Raw genomic sequence first — 19,213 nt, forward strand, 5'->3', positions numbered from 1 at the left:
TGCTAAATGTGCAGGACAAAAATCTCACTACATACTTTATATCAGTGGCGAAACTAGTAAGTTAGTTTATCGGAAATACAATTAAGTAGTAGAGAATATAAGACTTAATCCTCGTTTCATCTCAACAATGAGTGCATTGCCAAAAAAAATTCTTTAGGTTTTTCGATTAGGCATTTCGTTGAGCATTCGGCCGAATCCTCTATCGTATGCTTAGCGCACATCCCCGCCTTTTAGTGCCTTTTAATTGTATTTTATGTCAATATTGTTATAGTCAATAAAATAAAGAGTTAAATCATGTATTAAAGGGTCGGGAGCTCTCTATGTAAGACGTACAATTGGGAGGAAGGTGTCATAACCAACTCTGATATCTGCCTGTTGGCGGTCATGGACGAGAATTGAGTGACAAATACATTGAAGAGATGTCGATGTTTAGCTTTTGTTGAACTCAAATGTCTTGTAAAAAAAATGAAGAACAGATACATTGGATAATTTTGTCAAATCATTTCCAACCAAAAAAATTGAGAGGGGCCACGTCTGTGCATGCTAGAAAATGTTTGTTTCTTATCATGAAGGACAGCAATTGAGACATTAATCTAAAGCTCGAAAAAACCATGGCTTTATAAATCGAGAATACCAAGACTGGTACAAGTATTTTTATATAACTACAAGCTATGAAGCATCAACAGTAGAAATCCGACAATCGCGTCAACCTGTTACACTTTGCAAAATATTAATCAAAGTATGTGAAGAAGTCAGCAGTTTCGAAGACGATGATAGTCTCTTGGTTGGTTGAAGAAAAAGAACGGTATGAAAACAGGCTGCAATCTCATACATCAACGTCCGACGAAGTGCTTTTCCCTGTCCGAATGGTATGTAATTTTGATTGTGGTTCACCGTCGCTAAAGAGTTCCTTCACGGAGCAAGAAAATGATCCGCATTAGTTCTCGAAAAAATTTTAAGTTACTTCCATAATTCATGCTAGAGTTACCTTAGAGGAGGAGGGGACACTGAAGGGTCTGTAGTGAGCTTGAATCGATGGTTCAAAACCAAATGTGGCTTCTGAAGTTGCTACATTTGCAACCGAGGGTAAGACCATTGGCGGATTTGATATCATGCATCCAGCGGATAAATTAAAAGCAGACAGCACCGAGTTCTCATGAGTCCCGTAAAAAGGGCTTATTCCTTTGCCAGATTTTGGAAATTTATTACTTCCTTCTTCAAATATACGAGGCAACTGCATAGGCTGCATGACTCCTGGTAAACACATCGGATGCAAACTCAATCCATTCCTCATTGTTAACATCTGAAAATATAACCAGAAACAAAATGTATGTCAGCTTCAAAATGAAAAACAAGGTTACTTCAGGTAGTGGCTTCATACACAAGACACAACCTATTTAGTTGTGAGTCATATAATGTCCCCCCAAAAAAATGAATATGCAGTACACCCGAAATCTTTCCATGAAAACCCAAATCAGTTAGATGTCAATTAACAAACTTTGCCCCCCTTCGCAATTTGATGATTTGTCTAGAAACCAAACTTGCGCATCAGAGGACGTAGATCTCACTAAGTTTGGCTCATGACAAGAGCAATACATAATATCAGACTGTTAATTCACTTTCAATAAATGCAACAAAATATAACGCTACTTCATAAAGCACATAGTAAGACCGTAAGAGAAAAGCTGGTCTAGGCCATGGAAAAACATCATGTTTCATATGACATCAGATCACGGATGAAAGACAACCAAGTCACTACAGCTTTCAAGAGGCTGCCAAACTGGTACGTGTTTAATAGGTTCTTCAATTAATTAAAGCAACACTTTTTGGTGTCAAACAATGAAGCCAGAACAATGCTATTATAACAATGCACACCACATGGCATGTGATACAGGCTCCCTATCTACTACTCTCAAAATTTTGTATGAAAATTTTCGATAATCCCAACACGTGTAGCAACATTTCTATAATTTGTCATTGAGTTCAGTCAGGCTTGTTAAGCACGGCGAGAATCAGACTCGCATCTAGCTGCCGCTTCAAGAAGCAAGGCTAGGGCTAGCAGTCAATAGAATCCACATTGAACTTGGACAACAGAATATCAAGTGCATAGCTAACGATCGACCCAAGTCAAGACGACTGATCTAGTGATCTTCGAAAGGATTACATAAGCAAATGCTTTTATCAGGATTATATTCCGAAAACAGTGAAAACCATCTCACCTGTACTTGAAGCTGGAGCTGCTTCAAATATTCAATCACTTCATCCAGCATTGACGCCTTATCCGTCTAAAAAAAGCACAAGATCAAATATCGACTGTTACTATGTAGCAAATCTCGCCTAATCCTCTACTATTTGTTAACCAAAAAAACAAAGACTAATAAAATTATTTGAAAAAGAAAGCACAAAAAGGCTGCAGAAATTTTTGGATAAAGAGTACCTTGTTAGAATTCGGAATCAGGTTCTGCAAAGCTTTCATCTTTTCATTAATCCTACTCCTCCTTCTCTGTCCACCAATCAAAAATTCAAAATTACAACCCACAAATCAAATTCACATTTGTCACATACTCGAATCGAAAACCTTTACGCACAAGGAAAAAAGATCGAACCTTTTCCGACATATTATGGACCTCAGCAGCTCTGCTCCTCTTCGATGAACTCCGCGGCGGCGCTGAGTTCAGTTGCCCATCCGCCGCCTCCTCGAGATCCTTCTAATTCCACCAAAACCCCCCAAAGATTTCAAATTTCCACGCAATTATTGTTGAACAAACTGATACAAACAGAATTAACACAACAAAAATTCTATACTTTTCGTTTTTTTAAACAGATTTATTCAAATTTTCCACCTAATTTTCTCAGCAACCAAACAGAATTCAAAAAGTGAAAAATGGGAAGTACCTCACTGTCACAGCTATAACCGCCGAGATCATTCTCAGACGAAATCCTCCTCCCGTCAGACTCCATACCTTCTTTCACCTCCTTCGTGAAGTAGCCACCGGAATCGTAGAAATCGAAAGCGGTCGACGAATCCAACACACCAGCAGAGTTCGAATTCCCCCCCGCTACTCGCTGGTCCGTGCCAGACTGGTTCACCAATTGAGCAAACCGGCGATGATCCTCATGCCTGGCCTCCGGAATCAAGACCTCGGACGGCGTTGCCGCCTGGATTGGTGGCGGCACTGACGAATGCATGTAAGTGGGTTTAAAGGGCATGCAAGAAGAGGCGGAGGAAGCGGAGGAGCCATGGCCGTGGATGAGCTGGCTTAGAATGTTCGAGATTTCTTCCGAGTCCGGCGCTGTTCCGTACAGATCCGCCATAGTTAAAAATTTGAAAACTTCAGAGGACGAGAAACAATTGAAGCACTTTTACAGCCGTCAGAGCCGTCGCTGCTCAGCCGGAGACGGTGAACTCTCTAGTTCTTTGTTAGCATCGTTCCCAATTCTCCGTCGCTGCTCTGCCTCTCTCTCTCTCCTCTTTGTTTCTCTCTCTTCTTGTTCTGTGCTGTGATTCTGTCATTGGCATTTTCCATAAAACTCTTTTAAAAGAAGGTTTAAAGCCGTAAAGCTTGCAATTTGATTACTCTCCCGCGCTAATTGTCAAGTGCTCCGTTAGATGTTTACGTCATCATTCGCAGAAATTTCCACTTATTTTATAAATTTGTAGACCTTCCCATTGTTTTATGTATATTGCAGACCCCCGCCCCTAGTTTTCTGTTATTTACCACATCGGGTCATGAGCTCAAATTTGTTGAGTTGTTTCACTTTAGTTTTTAAAATTTAAAATCTCAATTTAAGAGGATGACAGTGAGGCCTAATCACAAAAATTAACATAAGATGACATACATGATTCATGTCTAGTCTAGTGTTAGGTGTGAATTGATTTGTATGTCGACCAATGCCACACGAACTTACAAGTTTCTGCAATTTTCAACACTGACAACCTTTGGTGACTGTGTCATTTGCCTTAAACCACAAGAAAAGCATAGTTGCACAAAGAAGAGGTATAAAGAGTCCTAAATGGATCAATTTTCTTTTAAGCTGCTAATTAGTTTTTCAAATATGTAATTAAACTAGGGAATTGTTATTGGCACTATGAATAACTCTTCAACTCTTTCCAAGTCGACGTTGTTTCAAGTATGAAGCAAGTAGGACTAAACCCCATCGGTCATATTTAAACGTGACTACCTCAATAATTGAAGCCGCTATCTTGGGATGCAAAATATTTGAAAGACCAAAGTGAAAAGACCCTCAAAACTCAGGGGCCAAGTTTGCAATTAAACCCTAGAGATTGTACAAAAGAGTAAATGTGCAGTGTTCAACGTCTGAATAGGTTAAAGTCAAACACATCATGCACTCCAAACTCCTCCACCATCTAATCCAACCAAAAACGTCACCTTTGCCTGCAACTAGAATTTAATAAGGGGACACCAAAAGGTGCAATTCCCGAGGTTCCCACCCTTTTCAGTGGCGTGTTCTGGTGCTACCTAGGGTTTGCCCAACACGCCCTAAAAAGTGACCTAAGAGAAACTCACAAGGGAAGAGGAAGGATGAAAATTCTAGGGCGCATCCCACGTTTCTTGTTCTGCAATTTAATCGGATCCAAAGGTTCCCAACCACGATCAAACATCAAAATGATTATATTAACCTGTGGAGTTGTGAATGATTTCAACATCTTGATTCATGAACTCGATTACAGCCTCCATTTTTCGAGGTCTTGCTCGATTGATGTGAAGTTCCTACGATGAGAATGATACGTTGATCCAAATAGGTGTCAATCTAATTATAGACCTGCTGATCGTTGCAAAGGGACCGGCAAAGCCAACACGGTTGGGAGGGAACCGACAACTAGCTCACCGCTAAACTTCCATTACACTTAGACCACATTAGGGCAAGTTTGAGATTGATTCTAGAATTCTAGTAGGGTTAAAAGTGTTTTCTCACAACTAAAAGCGCTTCTAAATGGTAAAAAAAATTTTGAATCACTTCTTAGTCGTAAAAGAACTTCCTGAAGCATCTAGTAATGTCACTTCCAAGTACTTTGTCAAGAAGCACTTGGTTCTCTTATAAAATTGGACTTGTTTACACTGAAAGCAGTTCTAGCAAAAGCACTAATGAGGATAAGTGATTTCTACCAAAGAGTTTTAAAAATAATCTCAAATGAAACACACTTGGATTGCTACTAAAAACACTTTATAGCAAAGGCACGTACGAGCAGAAGTGGTTCCTACAAATAGTCTCAAACAAGCCCATGATTATTTGCACGTATGACCGACAGATGAGCCTAATTAACTTTTTACGCAAAAATATCAAAATGGGAGGCCATTAAATAAAGGCTAAGATCTAAGACATGTCTGCATTGACATGGTTTGAACAAAGAAACCTTTGAACAATCCTATGCTGCAGCACCATGGAATTGCAAAGGAAACCTAAACAGAAACAAAATCCTAGTACTGGTTCAGTTTTCTATCAAGCCCTCAGAAAAGGAATTCGAGATCACGAAATCTCTAGGTATAACGAAAAATCTGCAGCAAAAAAAGGAATCAAACCATAACAAAAACATAAAAGCCTAATCATTCATTGATAAAGTGAAAAGTCAGTCCCAGTTGTGCTTTTCCAACTTCGAAATGTGGTGCCTCCAATAAGAGGCCTGGTTTTAAATAAAATGAAAAATAATTATGTAATTTGCCGCTCGGCGCTTGAAGTAGTGCTTTCGACCAACTTCAACTCGACTGCCACGGAAAGGTGAAGGATTTGAGGCATTGGGATTCAGTGAGCCCATATGTAGGCAGACTGCGTCCATAAGCAACCCTCTTTACCTGATTTGAAGAAAAGCTAGCCTGCAAAAACATTTGACGTCGTCGACCTCATGCTGCCAAGGCTGTAGTTTTACAGATGGGGCACAAATTCTTGTGCATCAGCCATTGTTTTATGCACTCGCTGTGGAAATCATGTCCGCATCCGAGCGTTCCAAGATCTTCTCCACCATTGTATTCCTCCTGCATATAATGGTATAAATAAATCACGCAACGCAAAACCATGAAACTGTAACACAGATTGAGCATTATGCAGTCAATACCTGGCACACGCAGCACGGCTCTGTATCTGCCGGAGATCCTACTGCAACATACTTCTTATGTTTCAAGCGCTTTGATATGATTTCTTCACTTAATCCAGTGTTCACGTTTCCAATACGCTCTTCCAGAGCCAATAATTCCTGCATTAATCAGAGAGTTTTATGTCTCAGTAATCTCAGTTATACCGATAAGGGAGCACACTGTTATGTATCTTCTGGGAAAGCGGGAGGGTTGGGCAGATCAATTACCTCATAAGACATGTTATCAACATCAAGTCGCATGTCTCTATGTCGGTCGTGAATATCAGCCACCCCAAAAAGGACCGACTGATCAAGAATCATAACATCCTGACACAAAGAAGTACAGCCAAATGTCAGACCACAATTCAAAAAGAAAATTCTCACATCTCTTAACAGCCCTTTGTTATGATATTCTTGTACATGAAAACAGAAACATTGAGTCCCCAAATATACAAGCAAAAGAAATATATGGCTTAAACTTCCAAAACCAGAATCCTGTGTCGAGAGTAAGGCATTTGTGCATTATCAAGACAGATTCTTTTTCAAAACTGTGATTACACTGCCGTGCTTCAATATAAGCAAATAAATTTCTAACCTCGAATCGCAAGTTCTCGCCCCTACGCATGAGACCCAGTACATTGCAAATCTGCTAAAAAGAGAGAAGAAAACTTCATAAAGTTTAGATGAATATCTTTTTTCCCATAACTAGCAAAATAATATGAACTTAGTAGTATTAGAGCAACAGAAAACTTCAATAACACAAATTATGATGTTAATAGTTGGAGATGACAAAAACACAAAAACAGATAGAAACATAATGATCAAAAGAACTGAAAAAATTATCTTCATGGTTGACTAAAAGGAAAAGGTGAGTGCATATCCCGTAGCATCGTGGTCATAATTATATCAGACACCTCATGGTATCACATCAATAGGTGATTAAGCACAAATGTGGGTTCTGGGTTCTCCTAATATTCATCAGAATGCTTTAAATAATGGGATAACAAAAATATTCTGAAAGAAAAACCTCACAGCCAGAGAAAGAGAGTTCTACAACACACCTCAGATACGAGCCTGCTACTTCCTTCACCACCTGCAGCAGCCAAAGTCCGTAATGAATACGGAAGCCCAAGTCCACCATCACCATGTCTCTCCATCCAAGATGCTGACCTTGGGTGAGACTGATGATGACCCTGGTTACCTGTACCAGATGAACTCCCAACCTCTGGTGACGATGCAAGACCCGAACGCATGGGCAAATAATTAGTGCCATGGCTCCCAGGCTCACTACCAGAAGCAGAAAATAATGATCGACGAACATATTCAGATAATCTTCGAGGAAATTGGGGATGAGAATTGTGAGGAGGAACCCACGTAGGTGCAGCTGCTGGATTAACACCTGAACTTGTGCCCGTCCGGGATGCTGAAGCAACATTTCCAGGAATACTTGCATTTCCACCAGGTAAATTTCTATTAGATGCACCTGCAGGATGCCGAGCCGAATTTCTCAATTCAGATGCTGGTACAAAAATAGGATGATCCAAAATGTGTCTCGCCATGCTTCTTGAGCTCCCTTCCTCAAGTGGTGGAGGCTGTGGAGCATCTCTGTCTCCAAAAACCACAGAATTTGATAAGCTGCCAGTTCTTGAGCTCGACCCTCCACTCCATCTCAATGATTGCACATTTTGCGGCAAAGCAGGAACATGGATGACAACTGGTGGGTTCTGTGAACTCGTATTATCTAGCGCTGGTGCTGGTCTCAAGTCCATATTATGATCAACTGGAAGAAGACTTGGTGAATGATGCGAAGAGGAAATACTAGAATGCCTAGCAGCCCTCCCCGATGGAAACCTATTAGAGGGTATAGAATTTTGCTGATTTGAAGGATTTATTCTCACACGGAAGTTCCTATGAGTGCCTTCTGAGCTTCTTCCAGCATTTGAATCAGGAAGGCTGTCAGAAGCAAGTGCTCTCCCAACTACTCCAAGTCTTGAATTCCCCTGTTCTGATGGGGTAGATATGCTTAGGCTGCCACCTGCATTATAGTGAGCGGGAACAGAAGTCCTTCCACCACTGTCTGTATGCTGAAAGTAACTGCAACTTCCACTTAGAGAAGACTGTCCTATATTTCCCTCCATAGCCTTTCTTTTACAAGATACACGACGACCCTCCAATGAACTGCCCGATCTGCCATCATTCTCTCCCATTAAAAATCCAGCAGTTCCAGAAGGTAGCATAAAGGGATTAGAACCACTAGGAGGTCGAATTTGCTCATTTTCAGAAACATTATACTTGAATGTGTTAGGACATTCCATTACTTGACTATTATCACCACCATGACCCGCAAAAGCTGCATTCAAGTTCAGATTCTGTGGAATTGCATCAGAACTTGAACTTTGTGTAAAAATAGTATTCACATTGTTGCCCAGTGAAAGGTTATTAGTTGGTTCATAGCGTCGCTCCTCTAAACTTGAAGCAGCTTCTACACAAGGATCCACTGAAGAAGACCATCCAAGTTCTGGTTTCCGCTCATCACGACTAACCTCACTCTGTGAGTTGCTAGAACTAGGTTCACCCAGGCACCATCTACTCAAGTGTTGTCGCTCCTGTCCCATAGAATTCACAACATTCATATCACCAGGTGATTGTACATAGTCTGGAATCCTTTCGGCAGGATTCCGTGTGCTATTCCAGCAAATTTGCTGATCTAGAGCAGCATCGTTTGATGCACTTCCATGGTCAAAATCTAGCATTTCAGGCAAGGAACCGATAGTGCCCCTCTGCCCTTGCATTAGGGCTAATATGAATCTCCTTGTATAAGAAATTAAAGAACTTGAAGAAATCTTCGGTATAAATAAATCGTTATTTGTACTTTGGCAGACCTGACATAACAAAGTAGAAGATAGGTTATAAGTTTGAAGACCTTTAAAGTAAGTAATAGGTACAAAATTGCTATAAAAGTAAAGAGCAATAATTTTTTCTTCTTCTCTTTTATAGGTAAGAGAAGCACAAATCTTCTACACCGGTCGAAGAGTTCTCGGAAATGTATGTGTTCCATGCGTGAAAAACTTGAATGCCTAACTGAAGGAAGATGCTAGAGTGTGAGTTGCGTCGCCTGCTGGCAATGCCTTTTTTCATGGTACTTTTTTTAACCTCTCGCTTAATTTTTAACTATAAGCTCCTGCGTAGGTGCGGGAGTAGAGTGGGTGATAGTTAAATTGAAGACTAGAATCCGCATTTTCAATGGCACTACTACACCTACTTGACCAAATGGGAAGACACACGCTAAGTTTCGACTAGTGATGAGGTAATGGCAAATCACCCGTGCTATCCTGGCCTGAACACCAAGATAAAACGCTCATTATCATGTTGCAGCGGTAAAGGAGTGAATGACTGAAAGTGCAGCTATATCAGGTAAGACAAGCATCCTTAAATTCAATCACAAGCATTCCCACATATAAAAACCCTGGCCAAACCTACTCCCACCACTAAAGCAAAGAATGATCGAAAAACTAAACCCGCTCCTGAAATACTTCTGAGGCAATGGAACTCACATAAATTTAGGCACCCACCAGCTGAAAAAAATGAAACTTTTGACCACAACAACGTCATACAATCGAAAGGTGCAACCTTTCGAACACGCAACTGACCACACACAGAGCACATAATGAATTATCATCGGTATAATCTGAGAATGACTTATCAAACTCATTTACTGGTAAAATTTCGAGATCGGTTCACCCACTGACAAGGTCAAAGATGGATAGCCGAAAACCTCAAAAGCCAAAATCTCATTCCAAATTCCAAAAGCAGCTGATATCAAAAGTGATTCACATAATCAAACAACAGACAACAAACTAGAACAAACAGACATCAAATGTTAACAACACAGACGAACAGAAACCCAATAACAAGGTAAGAATCTTGGGTTTGTTCGGAAAAGGTACAACCTTTTATATTTCCAGCTGCAGAGATAAAACACAACAAGCGCAACAAGAACAAAAACAAAAATCGAACCCAGAATCCAAAAGCCGAGTCTTTTCAAATCAAATCTTACCAGCAACCGATCGATTGAAAACCCAGTAAAGTAAACGAACAAAATCGAAAAACAAAACATACCCAGATGAAAAAACCGATCTATGAAAACAATCCGGAGCAGAAAATCGAAAGAACTGGCCCGGATAATCCGGGTGGGTGATGAAAAGAACCTTCTTTTCTTTATTTTTCTGGAGAAGAAAATAAATAGGTGAGAAAAACGGAAAACAAAACCCACTGAGAGCAATGGGGGTTGAGAGGAAAGGGAGAGGCTTTGGCCCTTTGGGTGGATGGAATGAAATGTGAAGCGAGAAAAAGGAGAGAAAGAACTAGAGATTAAAGAGGACAGTCATCTTTAATTTACGAAATAACCCAAAGAGAGAGAGAGAGAGTAATGGTCATAGAGGGCAGTTTCCTGACAGAGAAATTGAAATAAATTGAATATTATAGAAATATAATTAAATTAAATTAAAATCTAATTAACAGCACCACCTACTAGGTGTTGTGGGGAGGAGGATTCAAATGGCTCACCAAGGTTGTCCTCATTTTGCATTTTTTTTTTGGTTGAAAAACCTAAAACGTGAGTTGAAGTTTTATTATAACACGTTTACTTAACTAGAATGAAAAACGTTGTGAACTAGAAAAGAAGAAATAATGGAATACGTCGTGAATTGAGAAAGAAGAAATAAAGAATATAATTAACCGTTCTCTTAATCAATCTGACATGTATATCTATTTTGAATCGAGAGAGTTATGAATCAAAATATTATTTGCCACGTGTTCGTGTACAAGATTTATTATCTCTCCCTATGTGTCAATAAACACAAGGGAAAAACCATGAATCGGGGTGATACATACCCCGCATGCCTATTTCTGATAAGTAAGTTGTCTATGACTCTTCAAGTATTTTTAAATTTGATAGATAGTTAATATTTAAATTAAGGATTGTAATTTGATAGATAGTTAATATTTAAATTTCATATGTGTCACTGAAACGCTACTTAGAAATCAGAGTAATTATTATTTTAATAAGTAGTAAATACAAGAAAAGTTAATCAATGAGGATGCAGCTCAGTTAATTAAGAATATTTTTCATCACACTGATGTCTCGAGTCCGAATTACACTCTTTCAACATCATTTGTATAATAAAATACAAGAAAAAAAATTAAGAAATTAGAACCGTTCAAATTCTTATTTTTACTCTTAAGGGAAATATGTAAATAGTTTAATTTTATCTGGCTTATAAGAAAAGAAAGAAAATGAGAAAAAAAAGGAGGAAACGGCTCCCAAATTGCAAGCCCCACACAGGCACTCTTTCACGCCAAGCACCTGTTGGCTGTTGCCTCCTCTCGCATCAATATTATCACATTTTCACATGTCCTGCTTTCTCTGCCGTTGCATTTTCTTGAGGAGCCCTTTCTGACTTTGTGAACCTTTCAGCTGTGTTTGAGTTGTGAGTTGTGACCACAACCCCCCATAAAAATTTAAAAACAAATTAAAATAATTTTTACTATTCTTTGATTGCAAACCATATTACTATTTTCATTGTAAATTTATGCGAGTTTAAATTTGGACAGTTACTATATACGAAATCACTCCAGTAGATTTCAACTATGCTGACTCATTGTACAAGTTTTATTCGTGTAACTTTGTAATTTAAATAAATAAAAATGGACAATTAGTGTGATTACACAAGACATGGAGCATGGCACAATACAATGGAGATATTTTTTAACGTGCCTGGAGTACAAAGCGTAACACCATATGTCATTACACAAGTGGTGGAACACTTAAAGAAATAAAATTTTTTATTACTTATATAATGACATATAGTTTACGACTCCGTGTTTTAAACACACAAAAAAATTTCTCGACGCAATGGGGTCTCATCAGTTTGATGAGTTTAGATTTTGTTCACCTTCCTAAAGATCTGGCTTTTGGTGCTTTTGTAGAGGAGTACGAATTTTGACTGACTATTTGGGGACACTCTGTTTCCCATCTCTCACAGTTGATGGTCGAAGAAAAAACCACTTAAAAGGGGAAAACAAAAATCAATATTTTGGGTAAGAGGCAATAATAGCGCACCCAAATTGAATTTTACCAGATGGGTCATTTAATTATTTTGTCGGTTCAATTTTAGGGTTAAATGGGTAATATGGCTGATTTGGTGGTTGATAAATTTCAAGACAGTAAGGCTTGGTTTTTTTTTTTTTTTTTTTTAAGTGTTTAATAGACAAGTGTTTCTATGACCCATAAACGATTTTAAGTTTTTGCCAAACGTATAAATGTTTTTAACCTTTACAGGAGTGGTCTCAAACTAATCTGAAGGTTTTTTTTTTTTTTTTTTTTTGTAAACTAATTTAAAGGTCTTCCACAATGATCTAAGTGAGTTTAATTTATATATATATATATATATATATAATTGTAAATAAACTCAATTTTCTAGTATACTGTGAAACGCTTGAATTTTTTGATAAAAATACACATATGTAGAGTCATGTAAATTTTTTTTATCGTGTTTTATAAAAAAATTCTTAATTAGTTCCATTCATTGAATATTAATTTGGCTTTTTGCCCTTTAAGAGACACTAGGAGGAGTCTTTATGTGTTGATGTGTGCATCATAAAACTTTTCTTAAGAAAGAAAGAGGTGTGAAAACAAAGAACTTTAATTTATAAATGTCCCAAATAAGTATCCAAGCAAGGTTCTCTCTTCCCCTCCAACTTCTTCTTTTTATAAAATCCTCCTTGCCTACCGTTCATATCTCAATCGTGGGCCTCCTCCTTTTTCTTACGTTTTGTTTTTGGTCCCCCTGCTCTGGTTTTTCTACCCTTTCTCTCTTGCCCTTTCAAAGCTATTTCAATCGGACTAGGATTCTCTCCCTTCTTTTTTTCATTCTTTTCCATCCCCTCTTCTGACATTCTCTATTTTATCTTTCTCTTTTTCTAAAAAAATTAATATAAGATGTTAACGTGGTTTAATCGTAACCGTTCAAATAGGAGGGGAGAAAGAATGGGAGAGAATCCTACTCCATTTCAATTTGTTTTATGTCTTGCTTCTACGGTTATTATATCATTTTACGTGTTGTAATTGATATAGTTAATATGTTCCACTTCTAAAGTATGTTAAGTGGAATAGTAACGCCCACATATTTCCGTTCAGAATCTACCGAACAACAGCTATTTGAATTTGCTTATGTAATGAAACCCATCACTAATTATTAAATAATATATCTTAATTACCAATGAGATAAGATTTGACGATTCCTCCACCACGGAGAATATTAGAAATTTTTGGTGCTTTTGAGATGGCGAAAACTTGGACAGGCTAAAAACCCTAGCTACGGTACACGTCAAGGGGGCTTTGGGTCAGTCCAGAAGAATATGTTTGATTAGTCCATATTAATATAATTAGGCTTCGATTATGTATCAAAATTCAAAACCAAACCTAATGAGTCGTGCAATTTCACGCTTGCAATAAACAAAATTTGCTTCAAGTTAGTGGAACAATGTGGTGAGATTCAAGTTGTGGTGGTTGTTGGCAAGCATGCATGTATAGGACCAAATATTTTGCAATTACTTTCTCATATCTTTTTTACTCAATTTTTCAAAGAGGTGGGTACCGTACCAAGATAAACTTCGATAAAGTTATCGTACCGAGTCCTATTCAGGCAGCTCTCTTGTTGAATAAGATTAACTTATAAGAGATTTAATGCTTTTATTAGAAGTGACCTTATAAATAATGTGGTTGAGGTACAAAACCAAAGAACTTATTTTGGATAAGATGATATTCTAAACTACGAAGAGATATGAACTTGGATGTAAAGAAACACTCATCGTATGCTAACCAACAAACCTAACCCACAATTTGGTTTTTCGGTTATGTATTTATTGAATCAGATTTATTTAAAGGGAACAAAACCCACGATCACTAGGGTTGCAAATAACACAAATTCATCAGGTGGTGTGGGCATATGGGCCAAGGTGGGAATCGAATGGGGGATAATAATAATAATGCACATGGGAAAAGCTTTTTAAATTTTCCCCAAGTTTTGCATATGAACGAACACATGAAGATAGGCCAACTGGTGGGAGCTGTTTTAATAAGTACTTTTTCATTAAGTGCTTTGGAGCTGAGGGAGCAAGATTGCCACATAGCAAGCAAATGAGTTTGCGATAAGCAATTAAATTTTCTCAAGACAAAATGATGAAAATTGCTCCAAATTAGCACACAAAAAGGAAACACAGATTGCACATTGTAAAACCAAACCACTGGAATTAAACCAAATAATTTGGCTGTGTAGAGAGAGCATGCCGGTGCTTTTTGGCGGTAGATGGGAAATTGACATATCCAAAAAATATCCAAAGAAAAAAATAAATAAGATGAGAGGTGAATCGGCATTCCACAGAGGTCCACTTGCAAAATTTAGGGTCAGAAGCAATCACCAAAATTGACCTGTGAGGCTGATTAACAAATGCAACTTCCTCCCAATAAAATGTGAATAAATCGCAAATTAATTGGCACTACCTATTTGCTCTTTGTCAGCTTTTATCTTGAACAACTCATGGTCCGGACTCCTACCAAAAGTTGGTCACTAATGAATGTATTTATTTACCAAACAACCCATGTGTTTTGATTCAATAGCAATAGCGTATAGCCGTCATCTTTCAAGAGAGAATTCGTTTAATTAGAGGAGTCAAGATTTATATCGATAGTCATATTGACACGATATCAACTATCAATATGTCGATATATATATATTATTGATATGTAATATAAAATTATTGATATGCGTGTTGACATGAATTATATTTCAATTATAATTTAGCGGAAGCGTCGTGAAAAGATCTGATATGACTATAACATTTATCAATACATGCGTTTGTTTTAGAAGAGATTCGTTCAAAGTAAATAAAGAAGACAATAGTATTTTTCCATAATTTCACAAAACTGTTACGGAAATTGGTCAAGAATTGGAAAAATTTTTAGGAGTGCCGGGTACACCAAAAAATTTTGGTGTACCCTCACTCATAAAAATTTGATTTTATTTTTTTATTAAAAAATAAGTGAGGTAGGGTCCACCATTATGAGTGAGGGTACACCAAAATTTTTTGGTGTACCCGGCACTCTGAAAAATTCCTCCAAGAATTGAATGGTAAAGCCAAGTAGACATGTAGCTGGTTTGTTGTCTTTCAAAGTACACAATCCCCAATTTCAAAATACACAATCCCCAATTTGTTTTTATGGGAACTTAAAACAAAAACATCTTTTCTCAGCTACTGCAGCACTGTCTCAGCAGCATATGTGACACGAATTCTCACGCATCCAAAATGGCTTAATTTTGAAAAAGTATTTTAAATGTTTTTAAAATTCAAAAAAAAAAAAAATCTAAAAATACTTTAAATCATTTAAAAACTGCGCAATTGAACTTTTATCGTTCATACACTTTCGTTTATAAGCGCTTTTAAAAATTGAATGCTTTTATTAAAACTCCAAGTGCGCTTTTAGGTCATAGAAGCGGTTCGAAAATTCTCGGCCGAACCTTTAGTTAAAAGCGTTTTCAGTGAACAGAAAACAATTATCCATGTTCACAAAGAGAGTGTTCAAATGGCCCTAAGAAAATCATTACAGGGATATGAATTAGTCAATAACATCCAACAGATATTTTTGTTTCTTGAATGGGGTCTGAAAAAAGATTTCATCCCAAAGCCCAAAGGAAGCCCCCAAAACAGCAATAGCCAAGGTTGAACAAAGAAACAGGTACATGGAAACAAAAACCAAAGCTGAAAGCTAACAGCAAAGACAAGAGAATCCAACCAGAAGGGTCTCACACAGACATAGAAGGGTTAGAAACACAAAGCTTCTTAGAGAACAGAAGATGAACAAGACGGACAAGCATATCAACAACGAATGAAACCTCCCGCAAAATGACAGAAGTCACGAGAACAAAGTAACCTATATATGAATTCGAGCAATTATTGGAAATGTGACACGATTGGAGGTTATATAAACGAGCTTAATTTCTGCATAGCAAATTATCAAATGAATGCCATCATTAATGTCGGAATATCTTAAAATCCCAGGAATGAGAGAGAGAGAGAGATAAAGGAAAAACAGAATCTGAGAGCGTATTTCGCCTTGCTAAGGGAAGGCGCAAGACAACGCAAAGACCCAGCCTTTCCACAAGTTCAAAGTATCCAAATGTAAATACAAGGCAGCAGGATTTAAACCCACTGAAGCAGCTGATAGTAAAAGATTCGTTATCGGATTTACCATCATCATACATATTAGTCTTTCTTGTTCCAGTGAAGCCCTTGCCCATTTTTAGGCACAAAGCAAATCTGCATCCCCAAATGAAAGCAAAATGAATATTTCCTCGCGCGGACTGAAATATAATATGTAGAACAATATATATAACTATTACCTTTACAGGGGTTGGTGCCCGCCATTCATCTCTCTCCACTTCATAATCAACAGTATACTAGATCCGTTAATGTTTCTTAAAGGGTTTTCAGTACTTAAACCCTTCTCATCATCTGTCGTGCATTTAAACAGTGTATGAACAGTTGTCTCAAGTGAAAATTTAGCACCTCAGTAATTTAGCCTGAAAATTAGGTCGATTCCACCTCTTTGAGATCCAGTCTTCAAGACCCCCTCTAATAAGAACGATCCAGTTGGTATAATATTTATATTGGATGCTCAATCAATGAGATCATCCAACTCTATAAAATCTCCCTCCATAATGCAAAGTACGTGCTTGGCTGCCAAATTATCAAGCAATATTGGATTACTACCACCAAGCACAGATTCTGGCACCTGCACCGAAAGAAATCCAAATAATTTAGAAGAAAAAATTATAACTTAAAACAGGATAAGACGAAGCATGTAATGTAACAAGACATCTTTCATATATACTTAGAATCAATAGTGCACTAGTATACACCAGTAGTAGAAATTCAAAAGCCGCCACCGTCTTACAAACTTCAGACAACAATTTTGAGACACGAAGTGCATTAAATAACAAAAACAGGAAAGTTATGAGGATTGTGAAATGACAGTTTTGAGATTGTTAAGACTCCAACAATAGGTTTTTGCTTTTTTCATCTGTTTGGAAGCATGTGGATATTTCTGACTGCAACGTGCAAACCTATCACAAAACAGCATCAGAAAATGTCTGATGCTAATGAAAGACACTGCTTCCCAACAGAAAACTATAATAATTAACTTCTTAAACATATCACAGTAACGAACTTCACAACTTTCTAGGCAAAAAACTAAGAAGACTTGGATAAAAATACAAGATGTCCTTTTGATCTAAAAAATAAGGCAGAGTACCATTGATGTAACGGAATGAAAAACGGCGTAAATTATTGAAACGGTTAGGATATATCAACAATTGATAGATGAATTCTATTGAGCAGCTATGTAAGATTCTGTCGTTATTTAAGTATAGAATATCATGTATGTGAAGGATGAAAGTAGCATAACAGCTGTAGCACAAGAATTTGTTTAAGGTGCCTTTACCTGTTCATTAGGCTGAATTCTTGAAATAGAAACAGGCCCTGTCATGACTCGATCATCAAGCTCTTGGTCCAGCCTCAAGGGATATTTTGACATCTCCTTCTTCCTAGGCACAGAAGTGTCACCATGCTTTTCATTTTCACTGATATTGGGAGCATGAAATCCATCATGCTGAATTCCAATGTGACGAACAGTGCAAGCGCTTTCTTCAGCACAAGAACTTAAACCATGATCTGAAATTCTATTTCCACTACCAGATCTGACAAATATACGGCACAGGACAAAAGCAGCCTGCACATGAACAGACATGACATGTTATGTTACTCGTGTGCACACACGCGATTATATTTAGAACCGTGCAGTAATGACTAAAGGGTGTATCAGTTATATGCCACAAGGTACAATGCTCGATCAGATACAAAGCTAGACCATAGTTGAACATCATGAAGAATAAATTTGCAAAAGCGAGTTTCAACACCTACACTCCTAGTCACGTCTCACCGTGTCCAAACAAATATTCGTCTATGCTTAATTGCTTACACAGCCTATTGGGTTCTAATGAGACATTTCTGATAACTAACGTACTTGGCAAACAAACTCAATAGACATGGAAAATTATTCGTTCAACTCAAACATTCAACAATTTAATCAAAGAAATAAAAAAGCAAAAATTGCCCTTTCCCTAGCCAACCAGAATCACGCAATATATGACACTGACACAACAATAACAATAACGAAATTATACAAAACAAGAACAAATAAAACAAGAATTCTACAAGAATTTCAAACCCTAACGCAATGCTCCTTCATCCAAACCGAAATGTTGAAAAATCGACAATGTACGAAAATTACCTTAACATGATCGACCTGAGCATACTGATAGAGAACCCAATCAGTCCTTACGGCGTCGTTTGGCGAATTCCCCAAATAAAACACAAAGCTCGACCTCCTCCCCAGAACAACCTTCCCTCCACGACCCAACACGTCCCTAACCCTCCCTTTCCTCCGCCAATACCCGCTCTTCGCCCTCCTCTCCTTCAAAACCCTAACCGTGTAGCAGAACCAGTGCCGCTTCCTCCCTCCGTGGCCGTAAGAATAGCAAGCGCTGTCCGGCAGCTCGAAGGGATCGTGTTCGTACAAATCGAGCTCTCTGATCAAATCGTAGCCGCCCGATTTCCCCGCCTCGGAGGCGTTCTTGCTGGAGAGGTAGTAGCAGAGGAGCTGCTCATCCGAGGGGTAGAATCGGCAACCGGGAGCCAACGAAAGCAACGACGTCGCTTTAGGATCTCCCATGCGTAAATGGAGATCGTCAGCTTGTTCTAGGGTTTTCGGGAATTTCCGATTCGAGCTGCGGAGGATTTCGACTGCGAAGAGGGGTTTACGAAACGGGGACTCTGGGGTTTATCAGGTAAATGAAATAGCGTACCCCTGAAGCTTTCATGTGCCGGCCTTGGCGATCCGGTGCGGCTGAGGTGTACGTGCTCCCGCGCATTTCAGCCATTACGATGGCGCCGTGTTTTTATTTGGATTACGTGGCTGTTGAGAATGAAACGACATGTCGTGGG

The 19,213-nt window shown here is 38.3% G+C and overlaps 3 protein-coding genes across 6 annotated transcripts; all 3 read right to left on the minus strand.

The window, feature by feature from the left end:
- Positions 1 to 594: 594 nt before the first annotated feature.
- Positions 595 to 4,618, minus strand: LOC137720085 (transcription factor SPATULA). Of its 2 annotated transcripts, none has more exons than XM_068459098.2 (6): positions 2,896 to 4,618; positions 2,607 to 2,708; positions 2,438 to 2,503; positions 2,220 to 2,285; positions 989 to 1,303; positions 595 to 910 (listed from the first exon to the last, which is right to left on the minus strand). In XM_068459098.2, exons 1-6 carry the CDS (start codon positions 3,313 to 3,315, stop codon positions 827 to 829), a joined length of 1,053 nt encoding a protein of 350 aa, XP_068315199.1. In that variant the 5' UTR covers positions 3,316 to 4,618; the 3' UTR covers positions 595 to 826. The 2 variants fall into 2 exon arrangements, with proteins under 2 accessions (XP_068315199.1, XP_068315207.1); XM_068459106.2 differs by having other exon boundaries at positions 2,607 to 2,705; positions 2,896 to 3,512.
- Positions 4,619 to 5,545: 927 nt separating this feature from the next.
- On the minus strand, positions 5,546 to 10,500 carry LOC137741759 (putative E3 ubiquitin-protein ligase RHG1A). Of its 3 annotated transcripts, none has more exons than XM_088685901.1 (6): positions 10,211 to 10,500; positions 7,153 to 8,973; positions 6,687 to 6,737; positions 6,320 to 6,418; positions 6,074 to 6,211; positions 5,546 to 5,993 (listed from the first exon to the last, which is right to left on the minus strand). In XM_088685901.1, the coding sequence occupies exons 2-6, from the start codon at positions 8,881 to 8,883 to the stop codon at positions 5,862 to 5,864; spliced, it is 2,151 nt and encodes a 716-aa protein (XP_088542027.1). In that variant the 5' UTR covers positions 8,884 to 8,973; positions 10,211 to 10,500; the 3' UTR covers positions 5,546 to 5,861. The 3 variants fall into 3 exon arrangements, with proteins under 3 accessions (XP_088542027.1, XP_068337589.1, XP_088542026.1); XM_068481488.2 differs by having other exon boundaries at positions 6,687 to 6,740; XM_088685900.1 differs by having other exon boundaries at positions 6,687 to 6,740; positions 7,153 to 9,428; positions 10,211 to 10,494.
- A 5,662-nt stretch (positions 10,501 to 16,162) lies between these two features.
- On the minus strand, positions 16,163 to 19,143 carry LOC137712025 (NAC domain-containing protein 72). Its single transcript, XM_068451177.2, has 4 exons — positions 18,501 to 19,143; positions 17,652 to 17,939; positions 16,552 to 16,943; positions 16,163 to 16,468 (listed from the first exon to the last, which is right to left on the minus strand). The coding sequence occupies exons 1-3, from the start codon at positions 18,939 to 18,941 to the stop codon at positions 16,827 to 16,829; spliced, it is 846 nt and encodes a 281-aa protein (XP_068307278.1). The 5' UTR covers positions 18,942 to 19,143; the 3' UTR covers positions 16,163 to 16,468; positions 16,552 to 16,826.
- Positions 19,144 to 19,213: the final 70 nt, after the last annotated feature.

Source organism: Pyrus communis, chromosome 15 (assembly GCF_041283825.1).
Source record: "Pyrus communis isolate YQ-2024b chromosome 15, ASM4128382v1, whole genome shotgun sequence".
Lineage (NCBI taxonomy): Eukaryota > Viridiplantae > Streptophyta > Magnoliopsida > Rosales > Rosaceae > Pyrus > Pyrus communis.